Source organism: Spodoptera frugiperda, chromosome 5 (assembly GCF_023101765.2).
Source record: "Spodoptera frugiperda isolate SF20-4 chromosome 5, AGI-APGP_CSIRO_Sfru_2.0, whole genome shotgun sequence".
NCBI lineage: Eukaryota > Metazoa > Arthropoda > Insecta > Lepidoptera > Noctuidae > Spodoptera > Spodoptera frugiperda.
In genome coordinates, this window is record NC_064216.1 from 3,052,488 (window position 1) to 3,073,762 (window position 21,275).

A 21,275-nucleotide genomic window follows, 5' to 3' on the forward strand; every position below is an offset into this window, starting at 1 on the left:
TTACGAATTACCCGTATTACCGAGCAAACGGTGAATCTTATCTTCATTTATTTCTTTACATTTTAGTAGCTTTTTTTTGTGCTGTCCACATTATTTTTGACAGTGACATGTATATGACGGGAACATGAGTCTGGGTGTTTTTCGGATTCATGACTCTGTCACACCACAAATGTTTTACATACAAATTTTGCTCTCTCTTTCACGCTACCGATGTACTGCTTTCTCTATCCTTGTCTGTCATGAACATATTATAGAAAATTTTAACGTGTAACGGAGTAAAATACTATGTCAATCCGTCAGCCGTCAAATGACAAATGAAAATAAAAAAAATATTGTAGTCTGTATTGTCTAATTTTGTATTGTGATAAAAGGAAAACGCTGAAAATTATTATTTTTAATGATTTCATTGATATCATGATAAGTGTGTTAAATAATTAAAACGATAACGATGGCTTTTTTGGAGGTAATTATGGAATATTAATTAATATGAGCTATTAAAATGAGTTGTACTAATCTTGTTGCTGTACCTTTTGTTTGTACTGTAAAACATTTTTAATAGAGCACCAATCTCGTATATTATATTTTACGCTATTAGAGACGATTAAGAAACCACGATGAGTTTTAATATGATGCCTATAAACCGTATATTTACATCTCAAAACGTGCTTGATTTACAGTGGAGGAAATTTTCATTTTTCGACATTCATAGGAACGTCGACAACGGGAAGGTGGCTGAGTGCTTGCAAGTAAGTGATTTTGTGTTATATTCCACTGAACATAAGGTATATGAACACTTATTTTATTTAGCAATGCCTGTTTTTGTTTTATGAACACAGTATAGTACATAGAAACCTCCCCCTTATAGCTAGATATGTCTTTACTCCAGGGACATTGCTAATATTAAACTAGCATGCTATTAATGCAAAGTTACTTTAACTGTAAAGGTAGATAATTACTATCTTTATTGCATTATAGTTTATTTTCTGATCTGAACAGATGGAATAAACTATACTTTTAATAGTATTGTAGAAAAGTGCTGTCCATACAGTGAAAATATAAATGAAATAAATAGTAATAGCTGTTGTTATATTGAAGCCAAACTCAAAATTGTAATTAACTTGGTTTTGTGTTTGTGTGAGAGAATATTGAAAAATATTATTTCATCTGTTCTAGTAACAATCTTTAAAATAAAAATATAAACTAGCTTATCCATAACCTTCTCTAATAACATTCTAATAAGCATAAGAAAGATGGACACTTATTTATTTATTTAAATTCCAATAAGCATAAGAAAGAGGAACACTTATTTATTTATTTAGATTCCAATTAGGAATCCAAACTTCTAAACTAATATTAAAACATTTGTGTGTTTGTCTGTAATGTTTCTTGCCTGTCATTATGTCATACAGGTAAAGTAGCAGGCAGAAGTTATTGTGTATGACTCACAGGCACAGTAGGTATAGTGGCAGAATGATCAGTGTGTAATTCAGATATTTTGCTTCATGGCGTGGCATAATGCTTACTAGATTATTAACATATCTTAAAGTTAACGTAAATGTTGGTCCATTACTTAAAATGTTAACTGTGTTGATTAAGACGTTGGCTGCTAACAAAAATCAGTTGAGGCAAATCCTCCGCTAGCGCCGGTCACTATTGTGTTTAATGTTTAATAGATTATTGAGTTACTACCCAGATAATCATATCTACCTAATTCTTGTATTTTATTTCCAGGACACGCATGTAACAGCAACAACAAGCGGTAACGGTCATGTCGTCCTGTGTGATGTTACGGGCTGGGCCCATCTCATCTCTCGCTCATGGGAAGTCACCTCGTTCAAAGCTTATGAGCTGACTGTCACTCTAGCTCAGCAATTACCTCATGATCCTTATCTCGTTACCATAGGGGTGAGTTTGCTTTGATTAAATACTGAATTTGAGAAATGTCCCCACATATTTTTGTAATCAAATTAATGTTTTGGAATTTGGAAATTAAACCTTATCTCCTTACCATTAGGGTGAAATACTGAACCACTTGATACTGGTATATGTTTAAGTAATCAAATAATGATAAAAGGATGGCATCTAAAGTAATGGCGTGTTTTGACTTTTTGAAACTAAGAACTACTTCAGAATTCATAATAATTATTATATAATTCCAGGATGATGAGGCTGGAGTGCTACCACTGATCAAAGTATGGGACTGGTCGCGCAGGGACCGGCACGGGAACCCAACCTGCACGCGAGTGTCTCGGGCTGTACCGTCACACATGAAGCCCACACCTGCCACGGCTCTTGCTGTCCATGAAAACAAGGTATTATTTATTTACTTGTCAATATACCTATATTTATGACTTCTTTCGCTACGGGTGAGGCGAGAGGGAATATCAAACCCTTGCTTACTGACTAAAAACTACTCTGTACCTAAACGCATCATATTATGTTAACAGCCTATAAAGGCCTCTTCTCACACGTAGAAGGGTTGAACATTAACCACAAACTTGCTCAATGTGGGTTTCTCTATAACTTCATCTAGTTCGAACCGGAGCTTCGGTAATACAGCTGGTCACTTAGTCAGCAACTATCAAGCAAGGAGTCTCAAGTGTGATCTCCGGATCAGTCAAAGTATTATTGTGTGTTATGGAATCATGCTTATGATGATTCCAGGTTCATCATTATGACAGAATAATTGTTAATTTAAATTAATTAAAGTCATTGTCATTATATCTGTTTGTTTTCAGAATCTACTAGCAGTTGGTTTCCTGGACGGGTCAGTATCGCTGTTCCGCGGCGACATTGCCCGGCAACGCAGCGGTAAAATGAGGACTTTGCCTGACTCGGGCACTAGTCCCATCACAGCACTCGCGTTTAAGTAAGTGCCATTGATCTAATTTATATGGTGAGGAAAATGGTTACACATGTTATAAGATTTTTATTCATATTTGATCTAATAAATCTTTTAACTGTCAATTTCAACAACCGATTACAAAGATTTTGGATTGCGATCGGTGTTAGGAAGTGATAGTAAATCGTAAATAGAATTGGTAGTAAATCGAACTATGACGCGATAGTGGCAACACCGCTTAGATAGAGAGGAGGCAATAGACTGCTATGGCCGATATCCATGTGATAATGACTTATTGTTATCTTTTGTGTAACTCTCTTTTTTTAAATGTAGAACTTGGTGCCTACTGCGAATCTGTTTTACGTTAACACGATCGAAACGTTACCGCTTATCCCTTCGATTGGTTGGCCACCTCAGAACAGCCAATCTGGGGGTCTACTCTAATTCAACGAAAAACGAATTTTCGTCCAAAACTTCGCAAATTTCGTACTACAATTCCATTTATTGCGAACCTTTGTGAACAAAAATGAACGAATGAAATGAAGATAAATAAGTAGGATTTGATTTGAAATTAAAAATAAAACGTTATTTTAAGCAATTTCATTAGTAAATCAATAAAACCTACGGCCGAAAATTAAACGAAACTTCGGATTCGAGAACCGGAGTAGGCCCCCAGAGCTCCAAGTGTCATTACCGTAAAACAAACTCGCGCTAGGCACTCTATATGCCATATTAATATGAAACACGTGTACGTACAGAGGCGCGGACAAGTTGTACGTGGTGTCCCGCGCGGCGGTGTGCGTGGTGTGGCTGGGCGTGGAGCGCTGCGTCACGCTGGACTGCATGGGCGCCGCGCCCGCATGCGCCGTGCTCGCCGACAACCAGAGGCTCACCATCGCCAACAATGAGGTATTCTACGTCACATTTAAGTAACAAAATACAGTTAGGCATGTGATAGAACTAATGATAATAAACATTTTTTCCAAACAAACTTAACACGTTGGTGTACAGTAACGACCATAGGCGTCTAGATAGCCTAAAGTGATGCAACAGTACCTACGCCTATCGACGTACTATCATTTTTTACTTCCATAAAATCAGTACGCCTCATGACGTCTGATTTTTCATACTATTGTAAAGAATGGCATGTTGTACTGTCACCACAGGTATAATTGCGACTTTTGTACTGTCACTACATTCATTCAGTCATTCACGTCACTTAGCACAAATTATAACAAGTTATTGCAAAACGGTAAAGGAAAGCATCGTGAGGAAACCTGGCCTTACATATAATTTCTAATTATAAAAGTTTGGAATTGGCAACCCGAATTAAGCAAGCATAGTGATTAATGCTCAAACTGTCTGTGTGTGAAAAGAGTTCTTAGGTCAGCAGTGGCCACTTATAGTCTGTTGATATGTGAAATTATTGTTTGTAATAAAGGTATCTCAATCTCAATATCCCTCAAAAATTAAACTGTCTTACTAAAACCATCTGTTCTATAAAACTTAAACTTATTTCTCTCCCCAGGCTCTATACGTGTACACAACGGAAGGTCGAGGTCCCTGCTACGCCCTCGAAGGTGAAAAAGTCCGGCTCGACTGGTTCCGAAGCTATCTAGTAATCACCACGAACGAAAAGCCAAGCAAGTCCACAGCGTCTACGAGCACCGCCCCAGTCCCCAAGTCCCATCAAATCACCATACTAGACATACAAAACAAATTCATAGTCTTCTTAAAAACTTTCGAAGAAATAGACGCTGTGCTAACAGAATGGGGATCGTTTTATATTCTCACGAAGAATAAAGAAATGATTTATTTAGAGGAGAAAGATTTGCAGTCGAAACTTACGTTGTTGTTCAAAAAGAATCTCTATGATGTTGCTATTAGGATTGCTAGTAGCCAGCATTATGACGAGGCTGGGCTCACTGAGATCTACAAGCAGTATGGTGATCACTTGTATAGTAAGGTGGGTTGGTTTATTATCTTAATTGCCTAGTATTCTAGTTGCACATGTAACAAGAAGCTATGAAGACATACCATTCCTGTTTTCACCAACCACTTCTAAATTTAAAAAATCCCTTAAGCTAACCACCTATCTTAGGTAACATTTAACGGTATTTTATATAAAAAAATCAAATATTATAATCAAAAAGCTTTACACAGAGAGGAGTGGAAGGAGGGTAGAGGTCTTCGCCATGCAGTGGGACGATCACGACTGAAATCCATCAAATCAAATTATTATAATCTAAAGTTTACAGTTTCGCCTAAATCTATATAAAATTCACAATATAAAGTGTCTGAACTAGGACAACCTGTGTGTTAAGCTAGAAGTTATTTTTATTTTTACTGTCCTATATGTGATAGGTAACAGTACAAGTTAGTTGCTAGTTGTCTAAGTAATCACGCTAAGTTGGAGTGGTTGTCGAAAATAGCTATACATGTAATTTATTACATTATTTTTTTTAATATTTTTTACGAATTACAGGGAGATTTAAAAGGCGCAATAGAGCAATACGTAAAAACTATTGGCTGGTTGGAAACCTCGTACGTCATCCGCAAGTACCTCGAGTCGCGACACCTGGAGCCCCTCGTACAGTACTTGGAAGAACTGCACAAGAAGAAGGGATGCGCCACGGAAGACCACACCACCCTGCTCCTCACCTGTTACATGAAGATAGACCAGCACGACCACCAAGGGAAACTGAAGGAATTCATCAATTCCAAGGATAAAGCCATCGATTTTGATGTCGATGTTGCTATTAAGGTTGGTTTTCCTATATAAAGCGTGGATATTGAACATTGCATCGCATCGAATGCGTTACTAAGCAATAGGTTTAAACTTTATTATACAGGACTCATAACATAACAGTATATGGCAATAAGCTCACCCCCTATTCCATGGAATATATATATATATAATATATAAGTCCCATGGGACTTATAACACAAATGGTGAAAAGTTGGTGTACATTGTATAGCGGCATTACGTGCCGTAATGTGCACCTCTGCCTACCCCTTCGGGGATAAAAGGCGTGACGTTGATGATGATCATAACATAACTGTTTATCAACCTTATCGTTTTACATTTAGGTTAAAAATCTAACTATCCTACTACATAATATTATAAATGCGAAAGTTTGTTATCCTTTACGAATAATAATAAAATAATAACTACTAGAAAGAATTAGATGTGGTACAGAGATATATTGTAGCATCGAATAACACATGGGATAACTTTTATCCCGAACCCCGGGCGAAATCGCTGGCAAGAGCTACTTATTTATTAGGACAATCAGTAGTTAATACATAAGGACTTACATCTAAACACTTACATAATAATAAATTTAATTTACTTGTAACATATACTTGTTTTACCAGGTAATGCGTCAAGTGAGCGTGGACGACGCGTTGGCTCTAGCGGCGAACTACAAGCGGCACGACTGGTACCTGAAGATGATGTTAGAGGACAAGAAGGACTGCCGGCGGGCGCTGGACTACATGGTCGAGCTGGAGTTTGAGGACGCAGACATGTACATGAAGAAGTACGGGCACCGGCTCATACAGCATGAGCCCGAGGAGAGCACCAATTTTTTGAAATGTGAGTTTAGTAGTTGGTTTTTGTGTGAGGAGGTGTTGGGGGTTTGTTCTGTAGTGGGACTATCGTGGCTGAAATCTAAGCTAATTTAATATGGTGCAAAAAATTGTGTTTTCTTTTTTTATTTAATGTTCTAATCGAAAATGCTACGATTTTAGGCATCTTCTCACACCCAGAAGGAAAGAGTATTAACCACCATACTTGCTCAAGACGAGACGGATTAGCGATTTCATACTTATAATCTATTATATAAAAATAAGTCGGGTTTTCCTACCTGACGCTATAACTCCAGAACGCACGAACCGATTTCCACGGTTTTGCATTCGTTGGAAAGGGCTCGGTCTCAGTGAGGTTTATAGCAAAGAAAAAAAAACGGAAAATTATTTGTGGCGAAACGGAGTTCGCCGGGTTTGCTAGTCAATTATAAAAAAGTCCCAGGTTTTCTCACGATGCCGAAGTTTAGATAATTTTAAAAAGCACTTATAACTATGAAAAAATCACATAGGCACTTGCCAGGTTTTTTAAACCTCCAGGCTACGACACTCTAAAATATGGCTCAACTCAATAAATACTTATCTTCTTTTCCGCAGTACTATGCACAGACTACAAGCCCCGCAGTAAGCCGCTGGTGGACGAGGCTTCATTGTCGGGCGGCGCAGTGAGGCCCCCGGCCTTCGCCCTCCCAGACGACTACATACACATGTTCCTCGCCAACTCGGAGCGCCTCATCGACTTCCTCGAACACATGATCAAGACACAAGACGACTGTTCTAAGCTGGTCTACGATGCCTTGATCGAACATTATATACATGTTTGGTGAGTTTTTCCTTAAGTCTTTAACTGCCAATAGAAAACTGTTGAAGGCAAACCTCAAGGCAAGTTAAACAATAGTTTTCACTAATAAAATAACAATATTAGTCATTATGTTGTACAGCTTGTTTGTGGTTCATGTAAGTGTGTAGGTAATTCGACTAGTTTAGAAACTACTTCGGGGTTCCCATAGTTATGAGTAGCGTTTTGCGATAAAAATAAAAAACGAAAACCTTATTTAGAAAGTAAATCGATTATTCATGCTGTAATAAATATACAGCTACAATAAAAACCAAACGAAATGACACAATGTCAAAATTAGAGACACCAAACTCATTATTCTATTCACTCTGAAACCACTTCACTAACAAAAAGCACTAAGTCCCCATACGCATTAGTGGCCAACCGCACGGTTAACCGCCCTCTGCAATTAGCCACAATCTGTTATGGCAACCGCGTCAGACGATACAAATCGCTTAGGGCCTAAGCGATTTGTAGACATTCGTAGTATAAGGTCTTACTTTTTACCACTTTTGATCCACCAGGGCAAAATCTCCAGAGAGTGAGAAGAAGGAATATGAGGAGAAGATACTGGGCGTGCTGAAGAACCCTGAAGCCAACTACGACAAGGACCAGACGCTCATCATATGCCAGATGCTCGGCTTCCAGGCCGGAGTGCTGTATCTGTACGAGGAGAATAAACTGTGAGTAGCTTTCACAAATTTATTAGATAGAAAAAAATCTAGAATTAAGTAAATCAGTCAATATATGAACGATAGTGTGATTATTTTTGAATATTTGATTGTATAATATTGTATATGAAAATAAATTTTCGACTGAGGAAACTACCCAATTCAAAACTTTTGCCTATATTCTGGGCATGTCTAAAATCTGCGAACAACTATTGGAGAATGGGTAGCAATATTCATTAATATTTGTATTAAGTATCGGCTTATTGATATTATCTCTAAAAAGGTACTCTTAGTATTCACTCTACAGTTTAAGCTGTACTTGTTTTTTTAGCGTGTCAAAGTAATGTTTTTCTTTTCTTAATTTAAACATGGTTATTATGGAAGAGTCTTTCTGAAGAAGGGTTTCTTTACCTAAAATGGTTTACCTACGTCAATATACTGAGAGAAGTGCACGCTGTTCATGAGTCCTCTCTATGGCTCGAAACTATACCCTATGCGCTATAACAAGGTGCGGCTGACAGATGTCTGTATGACGTTGACGTCTCTCTTTAGGGATGGACATTATAAAAATCTTTTTTTATCGCTATCGATACTCGTAGCATACATTTAATTCTCTTTAATTTTTTTATTAAATGTGTGTGTTATTTACTTGTGCAGTGTAACTACGTGTATATACTTGTCAAAATATTTTATGACCGAGCCCTGAGGTGTTTCAGAGTTTCAGTTTTACAGAACCGTGAAGAATATAAGTGTATATTAGTTTGTATATGTTACTAAAGCAACCACGATCTTTCAGATTAAGTACCACCACGCATTATCAAAGGCGCCGGAAATGTCTACTATATATTTGTGCTCAGATAAAGTCACTGTGGTTCGGGCAGAGAGAGCCGCGTCTACAGTAGATTTACCCACATAATTAAAGGTTTTTTAAGAGTGATAATTGAACGACGCATGATTTTCGTTTTATATTCTAAAAAACATCGACTACCTATCCATCGTAGCAGTACATCCCATCACTAAACACGACTATGGATTTACGTTATACGCAGAACACTTTATTTTATTTTTGATTTCATTAGATTTTATTTAAAGACTAGAACATTCCGGTTGGAATAAATTTAATTAACTACACTTCCGAATGATATAACATAATATGAATGTGATACAGTTATAATACTAAGGCATAATTTTTAAATCGCAGCAACTTTCAAGAGTGATACGAAACGTTACTGAATCTGTCAGCCGCACCTTGTTACAGCGCATAGGGTATAGTAGAGTTTTTTCAGTATATTTACGTGAGTAAATCGTTTATTTTTAGAAGATGACTTTGTTCGATTTATTAAGGCTCATGTTGTTTACCCTCGTATAGTTGGCGCGCGCAGGTGGCAGTGCACCTCCGCAGCGGCGACAGCGAAGCGGCGCTAGCAGTGTGCCGTCGTCGCGGCGCGCTGTGTCCCGCGCTGTGGCTGGACGTGCTGGCCGCCGCGCCGCCTGCAGCAGCGCTGCCCGAGCTGCTCAACGTCATCGGTACTGCACTACATCTCTATATTGAGTGACACTGACTGACTAACTAAATGAATAACTGACTGACCGACTGGCTGAGTAACTGACTGACCGACTGGCTGACTAACTAAACAAATAACTGACTAACTGATAGCCTGATCTAGCTGACTAACTGACTGTCCAACGAACTGACTAACTGACTGTCTGTCTAGCTAACTAATTGACTAACTATCTAGCTGACTAACAGGCAGACTGTCGAAATTACTGACTGACTGACTGTCTAGCGGATTGATTGACTGTTTAGCGGATTGACTAACTATCTAGCGAACTGACTAACTGACTGTCTAGCTGACTAACAGGCTGACTATCTAACAAACTGACCGACTGTCTAGCGAAGTGACTAACTGACTGTCTAGTGGACTGACTAGCTGACTGACTGTCTAGCGCGCAGACTAATTGTCTAGCTGACTAACAGACTGACTACCTGGCTGACTGGATGGCCGACTGACTGACTAACTGAATGAATGAATGACTGACTGGCTGACTGACTCTTGACTGGCTGACTGACTGACTTACTGACAGACATAAAAAAGATAATACTTTTAATAAGGAAACAACAAACCTAAATTATTGGTATTTCGTCCGCAGCCAACGAGAAGTTACTGTCCCCCATTCTAGTCGTGGACTGTCTCGCTAACACGCCCACATACACGCTGGGAGACGTCAGGAAGTAAGTACAATGATTCCAATGAAAATATTATCCCCCTCTCAACACAAATCATTTACCGTAAAACGGGGTGAATAGAAACAAATCGGTGGTGAATAGGAACTCCATTTTGTTGTGTTTTCACGTAATTTAGAACTGTTTACACCATTTAAATATTTTTTATTAATTCATTATTAAAACCAAAAATATGAAAACAAACTAATAATCCTAATAAAAAAATTGTTTCTATTCACCCCCTGAGTTTCTATTCACCCCATTTTACCGTATTAACTAAGAGTTACTTAACCTTTTACTTATAATATTTAGATGCCGTATAAAATTGAAATATACCATGTTTGTACAATACCTGTTTACCATTTTATCGTATTAACTAAGAGTTACTTAACCTTTTACTTATAATATTTAGATGCCGTATAAAATTGAAATATACCATGTTTGTACAATGCCTGCTTGGTATATAAAAATTCAGACTTCTTGTTCTATCCACAACTAAGTTATAGGCGGCCGAAATTGGCCTAAATGGCTTCGAGAAAAGGATGGTACGGCCATGCGGCTTTTTTTGCTCGACTTGGTAGGATTAGAGCCCAGCCAGTATAAGTCCCCAGAGCCTTTAGCCAAATGGCATTTAGCGCATGTCTACTTGTAGAATAGAAAACTAAATTGTACAGGATTGACATAAATTTTGACACTTGTCAGTGTCATCCCCATACATTGAGTTTTCTACTCTCGATGTCGACCAACGCTAAAGAGACATTTGGCTAGAGGCACAGATATTTTTATACCTTTACACTTATCTCCCATAATCTCACCAAACAAAAATCCACCTTAGGTACTTAACAGACGTGTTAAAATCGGAGGCCGAGGTGATATCCCGCGAGCAGGAGTTGGCCTCCAAGTACCGGTCAGAGAGCTCGCGCATGAAGGAGCAGGCGCGGGCCCTGCAGGAGCAGCCCGTGGTCCTGCAGGCCAGTCGCTGCGCCGTCTGCAACAAGCCCCTCGAACTGCCCACCATGCACTTCTTGTGCCAACACTCTTTCCATCAGAGGTACGGTGTAAGTTAGGTTTTAGGTGTTGAAAGGTGGTCGGAAATATACACTTTTATGTATAAGGTGTTCTAAATTTATTTGCAAGGCGTTAATGGAGGGTAGTGTTGTGTTTGAAGATTACAAGAGTTAATAAATTTAATTAAAAAAGAACAGTAAATTCAATTTGAGAATAAAAATAAAAATTGATTCTACTCTGCATGTCGTACGACAACGACAGTGAAAGAGCTAGCTCTTTCGTAACTAACTCATAAGTTTATTTTGTGTATGAAAAGGAAAATACTCATAATCAATCATTTATATCTTCATACACAACACTGCCTCCCATTAAAAAGAAAAATTATGCATGTTTTTCTAAATAAATAAATAATAAATTAAGGCCGTTAAAGCTCAAGTCACAGAATTCCTTTACTTTAATTTTAAAGACATCCGGACGACAAATACGTTCGGGCTTTTTACCTATTTTATCTTTAGTAGACTTCCAGAATCTTCAATAACTGAATAATTTCCAGTTGCTTCACGACTTACGCGGAGTCGGAGAGCGAGTGCCTGGTGTGTGCGTCGGGCAGACGTCGGTCCGACGCCCAGCCACACGCCGCAGAGGCCTTGCATGCACGGCTACATAATGAACACGACCCGTGAGTACACCTACCTTAATACTATGTAATAACATGTAACATGCTCTGTAACTTGTAGCCGTTACAGTAGCGTGTTGCATGTTATAGATATATTTTCTCAAAGGCTTAGATTACTTATGGACAAAATCTACTGAGGGCGACATTACCTGCGATCCAGATCCAGTTAATGATTCCTTTTCATTTATAAGCTTATTATTAATTATTAATTACTTATTTGTTGTAAATTAGTTAATAAGGTATGATGGGGTTGACGTATCCATATGGACAAAAGCCCCATAAAAAAAAATTATGGACAACGCAGATCAGTGTATGTTTGTCAATTTTAAATGGACTATTGTGTGTACCAGCCTTAAAAACATTTATTCAACAAGTACCTAAACCTAAATATTTAAAAAACAATACCTTGCCATAGAAAAACTATGAGTACAATTGTATCATTCCAATATTCAAACAAACAAATATTTACTTATAAATAATTCGATGAATTTTGTATTGTTTTGTTTATAACACTAACTTTATGCAAGCAGCTTCGCTCGCGCATAATTTATATTTTCTCGAAAATGTCTCGACTATCAACAAATCTTAAATTACTATTACTTAAAGCTGAAGAGTATATTTATTTGTTTAAACTTCTTAAATACTTATTTTTGTGTTAGATAGACCATTTATCGAATAATGCATTAAAAATCACGCTACGATCATCACGCATGCACCAACCGTGCAGAACGGGTGAATCCGCTCGGGAGTAGCTACTGTATAGAAAGCAATCTGTATTTTTTTTTTGGGCTACTCTCTGGAAAGTACGTTTTCCATTAGATTTGGATTTCAGCCATGATCACCCCACTGCAGGGCAAAGGCCTCCCTACCTTCCTTCCACTCCTCTCTGTTTAAAGCTTTTTGCGGCCAATCCTTGTCATAGCTGTTAAGTTCGTCCCGCCATCTCCTTCTGGACCTGCCGCGACGTCTGTGGACGTTGAACGTTTTCCATTAGTAACAGATTATTTCTAATAAGTTCACTACAAGCCTGTTCAATGCAAGAATAAGAAAGAAAGAAAAAGTTTATAAAATAAGTATAATTTTATTTACTCAAACATGTGTATGGATACTGAATTAAAATAATACATGCATGCAAGATCTTAATTAAAAGTGGCTCACGACATGAACGCCATTTATCATGCCGTGCGGTATATCTCTTAGGTGCATATATCTTAGGTATTTATTATATTATATATTTATTGCTATGGATTAATTTATTAAATATAATTTAAACTTGTACATTAAATATTAGCAGTATCATTACACATGAGTAATCAATTTGTTTATATTAAAATAAGTTAATATTTACATTAACAAATTATTTATTTTACAAACAACCAAACACGCAAACTACTGTCCAACTGCTTTAAACATTAGTCATGGATTAAACTACCAAACAATTCCTATTATAGCATTGTGTTTCTTACTTAAATCTCCTTATAAATAACCGAACATAATCTTTTATCTTATTCACACGCAACTAACAGTATCGAGAAGTAGTTTCTACTCGCACAGAGTAAAAAAACATATTTAATTAAAAAACATGGATATGTTAAGCATCATCTCTCTCGGTATTAAAATAGCACTATTTTTAATTGCATAAAATAAAACTTAATAATTCTAAAATAAAAATGTAAAATAATAAGTTTATAATTTATATATACCTAAATCTATAAGTTTATAATCTATAAAAATACAGTTTAAAAATGAACGAAGCTGACGTAACGAGTGGTAACAATTCAGTCGGTTGGCGGCGCGCGCGCAATCATGTCCTCTTATCGATATCGCGTTTAATTTTTTAATATTTTTCATGATTACGTTGTGTAGTTTGATGTTGGATTATAAAATATGTATTTATCGCTTCTAAAATCTATCACCGTGCCCCCATTTTCCTGGTGTTTTCCTAATACAGTGGATGATAGGTATGGGTGAGTGATATGTTGTTTTTATTTATTAATTTTGTCTTTATTTTTGAGTATATTATATACTACAATGTTATTTGTTTTTCTCTACGATTTTTACAATACGTTATGTTGTTCTGTCCTATTCCTATCATAATTTTACCGATTTACATAAGTAGTATTGGAACCAAATGTGAGTTTTAAGTTTATAATAGTTAGTTGTCAATTTCATTGTCGGTTTTATGAAATGTTTCTAGAAAGAACAGATTTTACTGTGTCACCGTCTTGTCTTATGTTTCCGCATATATCTGAGAATAGCAGTAAAATTGAGTAAATTGGATAAATGCATCCTTTAGAGTTAGTTACTCGTTTAGTGGATTAACTGACAGACAAATAGATGTGTTCTGTAACTTTAAGAGTTTAAATCATAGATACGGTTATGATAAATATCAATGTTAATACATACATAATATTAAAAGCATTAAGCCTTTTTACGCTGTGTTGATTATATTTTATGTTTTTGATTATTTTGTCTGAAATACACTGTTACCTTTCTTTCTAATGCAATCAGAATTAAAATAATTTTAATTACTACACTATAGTTACTATCTCATTAGGGAGTGTTTATGTTTTAAATCTAAAATCACTAACTTTCTTGAAAAGCGAAAACTAGAAACGTCTTAGAAAGCAAGAAAGAAAACAACAAAGAAAGAGAGTAAATACCAAGCGTTTAAAAGTAAAATTCCAATAATAGTTATTATTTAAAGAATTAAAAATAATAAAAAAGGTGTGTTATAGTTAGCGACATTGATATGTTATCAGGGAGATTTACGATAGTGTCGCCACGCTTATATACTAGTCGTGTTTGTAGTATTGTTAATTGATTTGTAACGATAATACTTGTATATTCGACTGATCTTGACCCTGTAATAATTACTTAACAACATTGGTGAAATATGGTTATAGTGTACTAGCTACTTCCGCGCGGTTTCAACCGCTCTGCTATTTTTGAACGGTTCCTATTGATCATAGCGTGATGATTTATAGCCTATAACCTTCCTCGGTAAATGCGCTATCCAACACAAAAAGAATTATTCAAATCGGACCAGTAGTTCCTGAGATTAGCGCGTTCAAACAAACAAACTCTTCAGCTTTATAATATTAGTATAGATACAAGTGTGCTCATCCCTTCGAAGACTTCCTGGCGTAATGTTTATAACGAAATTATTATCTTAATAATATTATATGATAAATGCGAAAGTTTGTGAAATTGTGTGTATGTGTCTTACTCGAAACACGTCAAAACACCTGAAAGGATCAGGATGACATTTGGAACAGGCGTAGATTATGATCTGGAATAACACACACGCTACTTTGTATCCCACGGAAACACGGGCGAAGTTGCTGGCAAAAGCTAGCAATTTCATTTTCATACATATAAATACAAAAACCGCACTTTTTATATAAGAATGATTGTTCCGAATATAACCACAATGAAACTAAATCTTAGATTGTAATCTTAGGATTATTCAAGAAAACGCCAGAATTGATTAATATTCGAAAAAAAATACCTAATGTAATTCCAACATAAAAATAAAGACCATTGTCCTTCAACCAAATAGCTATTAATAAAACCGTTCCAAATAGCTTTACACTATTTATGAATTTAGATAACGCATTTTGTTATAATTTCATTAAAGTATTAATTTAAAACGCCATAGATTGTTCAATTTTTATTTTGTTTTCTAGATTAATAGAACAAAATTAAATGTAGGCAAAACATCGATTAAAACCTTTCACGAAGAGACGGCTGTGCAAATAACCTAAACAACAATTCACTATAGTAACAGATATTCAAATAGGTTTAGAAATAATAGAATGCTTTGTAAAACGTCTTCATACAAGAATAATAATGTTACTTGCAAATAATATGACAACACATAACACATTTCATATTACTATCATATGCTTGCTATGAAATGTGTTATGTGATGTTGTCTTATATTATCTGTGAGACATAATTGACTAATAATTTATTACAAGACTAGCTATTTCCACGCGGTTTCACCCGCTCTGCTCGGCTCCTATTGATCGTAGCGTGATGTTTTATAGCATATAATTATTCCTATGGGCCAACCCAAAGGCCGACAACGCACCTGTACCGCCTTTGGTGTTTCGGGTGTTCGTGGGCGGCGGCGATTGCTTACCATCAAGTAATCTTGTCAAGTCTTTCTTTTTTAATTATTCATTTCAAATAGACGAGGAAGGCACTTTTGAACGTCAAAGCAAATATAATAATTTTAATAACGTCTATCTGTCGGTCAGTCCTCTAGTCTGCTCGTTTAATGGCCTATCCCATAAAAAATATAACTATAAAGTTTATATAAATAAGTAAATTATAAAATTTATGAGGTTTTTAAGGTATTAGCAACTCTATGTCTCACAATTAAATTTTATTGTATACGAAAACAGTAGAACATTGATCAATGAACAGATATAGTCTACGAGACAATGCACGCAGTTTCCGTGGCGTTCTGTTTTGGTATGCGCCACTATGTACCTCATTCCAATGTTATTGTGTGTTGTGCCCGTGTTTTATAAACCCGACACCGATCACAATGGTAATTGTTATGTAGCGCTGTCAATATGTCTTTCAATGTATCTTCCTACTGTTTGTATGGAGACTTATCGGGATTCTAGTTACATGAACCTTTTTTTCAAAAAGGTAATTCAGTTTTATTCATTCATGTTTTTTGAGGAACTTTGCCCCACATTTGAATTTTTTGCCTGGGTCGTGGGTGCGTTTACAAACATACAAGTTCACATACACATGACAATCAGACCTGATACAACAGTTTGTGGATAACACAAAGAGTTGGAAGGTACCCCCTACACGTTGCACGGCAGCCGGTTACCCAGCCACCGCACCGACCGTGCAGTCAGAATGACACGTTTTCACAATTGTCACATGATGTTAATTCACGATTCAGTTGCATGAATGTGGTGAAACCTAAGTCCCAGCGCACAATGCCGGAAGCGCGTCCCGTTTTTTATGACGGGGTAAAACCTTGAAAAGGCGTCTAACTTTTAGGAGAGAAAGACTAAGGAGTGTTGGATTTTTACCTATATAAAACCACCCTGGTGGCCACCCTCAGCATCTGTGAGGGGCACTGAGTCTTTTTGCTGGACCTGCTCCCTCCGGAGCTGCGGACTACCTAGCGGGTTTACCGGGGCTCCGCCTCGAAAAGCAGGAGTAGGAACGGGGTGGTTTTTAGTCAGTAAGAGTCTGACACTCCCTCTCACTTCGCCCAAGGCGGGAGAAGTCATTGGATGATTTTCCCCCCTCAAAAAAAAAAAACCTGCTCCCTGATGGAAATTTTAATTTTTCTAAGAGTATCTATCTAACAATTTCTCTATCTCCTTTCCAGTTACGCAGTGGTATCAGAGTACTACGGGCGTGGTTTGTTCAACAAGGTGACGGTGGTGACTGAGAATGAGACGGTGGAGCCGCCTGCCCCGGCCGGCCCCGCCCAGCCGACCCCGCCTGCACCCACCCCGGCCCCCGCGGCCCAGCCGTACGGACCCGGCGCTGAAGCCAAGCTGAGGTTACAAGAAGGACAGAGCAAGCAAAGTAAGTTGACTATTGAATATGGTTTTGCAACTTTTTATGAAATTGAAGAAAAAATCTTCGTCGTAGGAATATCAATCGGCAGAAATTACACATTTCAATCCAAATCTTATGCTGATTATATACATTTTCGCAAAAAAAAAACCTAAATTGATCCAAATGTTTTCCTATATTAAATCAAATGTCACTACCCAGAGTTAGATATTCGTTGAATAATTTATTTGTGGTATCACATTGAATAATATTTTTATTCTAACTAGTTTGACTAAATCCATCATTAATTAATATATGCTCTTATCAATATAACGAACTTGCTATCGATGCCATTATTTTAATTTTAAATATTCTACATATATTTATTATAATTATAACGTTTTTTTAAACTTGTTTAAATATTAACGAATCTTGCTAGCTGTTACTAGCGGCTATACCTATGCGTGGTCAAAGGAATGAAATAGTCTGTCTCATTCTCTAAACTCGGAAATCTGGCATAAAATACCTCCGTTGCGATAGGAATGAAAGCCATACAAACACACTTTCCCATTTACAATATAAAGTAAAGCTTAAATAACCTTTATAACCTTAAATATATATAAATTATATAATGTACGTTTAGCTTAGTGGCTTTTTACCGACTCATTAATTCTTAATGGACACCATCGCGTAATATTCTCACAAGGCCAGTAGATGCCGTTAGGGGTAGCAATTAATTTGTACCGTATATGTAGGTATATGTGTCTTTGCTGGAGAAGTGATTGTAAAATATTTGTTCCACTTGTATACGTACTTTACTTATAGATGATTACTTGTACTTCTGTAAACTTTCAAGTGAATGTGAGTACCAATATAAACGAGATCTGGTTTAATCGTGCAAAATATGTAAAACTGTATTATAATATAACAAATGCAATATCTTCAAATTACCAGATAACTATTAACCCCCTCTTTTCTATTTTCCAGTATTCATGCCAAATACAACGAAGCAAGTGGCACCAAAAGGCACAACAGTAGTTCCAATGCCAGAAGGTCGAATGAGGGTCATAGAGCAGCAACGCTACAGCTCGAGCCTAGAAGCAAGCTTGAACAAACTCGAGCCAGTGCACAAACCATCCCCCTACTCCTCTCCCATCTCAGCCAAGAAGAGAATAGAAGAGAATCAGAGAAGTTTAGGAGTTTCCCCTGTAGTACAGAATAATATATCTTCTGCCATCAGCAATGGAGCGGGGAAGAATCCCTTCGAAGAAGATACTTATGATGAAGCGAAGAATCCATTTGCAGAAGAAGCGACGGAACCAACAAATCCCTTCAGCGAAGATGATGACTATGACAGTAACTATAATCCCTTCTCATGAAGCTTGGAATGACGTCACACGGCCGTTACAAGCAAAAACACGAGGTCAGTCACGTTTACACGAAATTCTACCTTATATCTCATTAAATATGGTCGGGTTTTCAGTGGCAATGTTATTATCTTGATGAATTGTAATTTGAACTTTAGTACTTTGTATTAAAGTTCGAAATTTAGTTTTAATACTCGCCTCGTGCCTCTGGATTTCGTGTGGTTTCGTTCTAAGACGCGTTTGTGAAAGGACGTATGAACGGTTATTCTAAAAGCGTCTTTATGATGTAAGAGTAAGGTCGTTTTTCCAAATACAAGTGTTACTTTTTACGTCTAGTTAACAATATAGCCCTTTTGTAAAGAAATCAAGAACATTGAATCAGAAGATTACTGGGCTAATCAATAAATGGTCACTAAGAGGTGATGTTATATATACCTAGAATATGTTATAGCAATATCCAATGACATTCTAAATTAATTACGCTTTACATAGCAATATTTGTCATAATATATTTCCAATTTTTCAACAGCTAGGTTCAACAGATTTGTATTGATATATCGGCTAGAAATTGTTTAAATTAAAGCTTATAATTATGCAATTATAGTTTATACATATGTTTGCAATGAAAGAAACGCTACAAGACTGCCATGGATTTTGTATGAATAAAAAACAGTTTATAAAATATGTTAAACTAACTACTAACCATGAAGCAAGTACAAAGAGGAGATGCCATAATGTGTGTGCACTGTGACACGAAAAATTGGCCCTGCCCAATGATATTATAAGTAAAAAGGTGTAGATAGGTGATAAGCGCTCAGAAAGTGGCACATTAAAATGTGGACAATTGGCAACGTGTTTGTAGTATGGGACCGTTAGATGGAAAATAAAGAGGGACGTGGTTTGTAACGTCCCGCGCTCCCCGTAAAGTGTCACGCATTATGTTAAAGGGAAATTCAGTAATGACATCTCGTCTTTGTATTTGCTTCATGGATATTGCTTCATACTATCTATACTGGATCCGCTGATAAGGACAAAATTAAATTGCTAAGTTGTTAGTTTCTGTAATGGATTTTCATCCCTATACTTCTTGTGATAAAGTTGAAAACGCATTAATAAATTTTCTGACTTAGCAGCCAATTTCTATCGTATTGTTTGACGGGACTCTCAGCCCTGAAAATAATAAAATATTGAAATCTAAACACGACACAACATGCCTTTTTCTGAAACCTCAAAAAGCAGGAGTAGGAACGGAGTGGTTGGTAAGAGTCTGACACTTCTTCTCGCCTCGCTCAAGGTGGGAAAAGTTATTGGATGTTAAAACCTCTGAATCGACAGAACTCCTCCTCAGAACTAATAGTAAAAAACCAATTTAAATTCATAAACTGTTTGATTGAGATCATTAGTAACTAATATACATTCATTGTGTCGTGTTGTTTCAATTTTAATTATTTTCACCATAAACCATCTTTTATTTTCATATACACAGTCGTTAGTATTTATTTTATATATTTTTTATTAAGTATTAGTTAATCAAAGAACAATAGCTCGTTAAATAAATTGTCATATAATATAATTATACGAATATAATGTTGCTATATAATAAACTAATATATTTATAAAATCTCATAGGTCTGATATGTTTATTTTGTAAGTCGAGAAAAAATAATAATCAATCGATTTTCCTATATGTATAATTATTGCCATTGTTTTGTTATTTCAGTTATACGAATTCATATAACTGTAGTAGGAACTAGTCATATTGCAAGAAATATTATATTCTATTCGAGATCGGAGTATGTAATGCTTGTTTATTGTTAACCGACTTGGAAGAAAAGAGGGGGTTCTAAATTCGACTGCTGTAAGTATACTAACCGGCCTATCTGGTAGTCATTGAAGGGGGGGGGGGGGAAGCGGTATGTTCAGCAGTGGCTGATATAAAGATGATGTTGATGATGAAGCAAGGGGTCGTTTCCTAAGGCGGACAAAGCATTATTGAGCGTTTCTGTTTTTTAATTCAATTATTTAAAATCATGAAATTTTAACCTCGCCCGCGTTTTCGTGGGAAAGAAAGTATCCTATCACTCAAGTCAGCTCATACCCTGTCTGTATACCAAATTTCATTAAAATCCGTTCAGTAGTTTCAGCGTGATTGACGGACAATGAAACTTTCACATTTATAATATTAGTGTGATTACTTATTCCGATCTTCTATTCACAAAACATACTATATAGCTAGCGTCTCAAAACGTATTCTTGTTTAAAACATTCCTCATTTAGAACTCACTGTATAATATATAATTATAAATAATAAATATACTATAGAAGCTATGTAATGTATCGTTTTGTAAGCTGTATCCAATCTGTATCATAAATATGTGATAATAAATATTTAATATAAGTTATTTCGTTTGTCTACTTTTATTTCAATTTTTCACATTACCTAATAGTTGAAAATAGTCAAATTCCAAAGTATAAGATTGAATAAACATAAACCTATGTCTCATGGGGTAACGGCGCATT

General features: G+C 36.4%; 1 protein-coding gene across 1 annotated transcript; it reads left to right on the top strand.

Moving 5' to 3' along the window:
• Nucleotides 1–298: 298 nt before the first annotated feature.
• Nucleotides 299–21,157, top strand: LOC118271823 (vacuolar protein sorting-associated protein 11 homolog). Its single transcript, XM_035588056.2, has 17 exons — nt 299–463; nt 678–746; nt 1,732–1,905; nt 2,160–2,312; nt 2,739–2,869; nt 3,601–3,751; nt 4,371–4,808; nt 5,328–5,606; nt 6,221–6,440; nt 7,028–7,253; nt 7,793–7,951; nt 9,309–9,466; nt 10,091–10,172; nt 10,999–11,214; nt 11,725–11,850; nt 17,216–17,418; nt 18,376–21,157. Exons 1-17 carry the CDS (start codon nt 449–451, stop codon nt 18,765–18,767), a joined length of 3,192 nt encoding a protein of 1,063 aa, XP_035443949.2. The 5' UTR covers nt 299–448; the 3' UTR covers nt 18,768–21,157.
• The last annotated feature ends 118 nt before the right edge of the window (nt 21,158–21,275 follow it).

Excerpts from the sequence above, each read along its gene's own strand:
- LOC118271823 (XM_035588056.2), top strand. Across the intron at positions 7,254-7,792 it reads GAACATTATATACATGTTTG|GGCAAAATCTCCAGAGAGTG; the intron begins GTGAGTTTTTCC and ends TTGATCCACCAG. Across the intron at positions 17,419-18,375 it reads AGAAGGACAGAGCAAGCAAA|TATTCATGCCAAATACAACG; the intron begins GTAAGTTGACTA and ends TCTATTTTCCAG.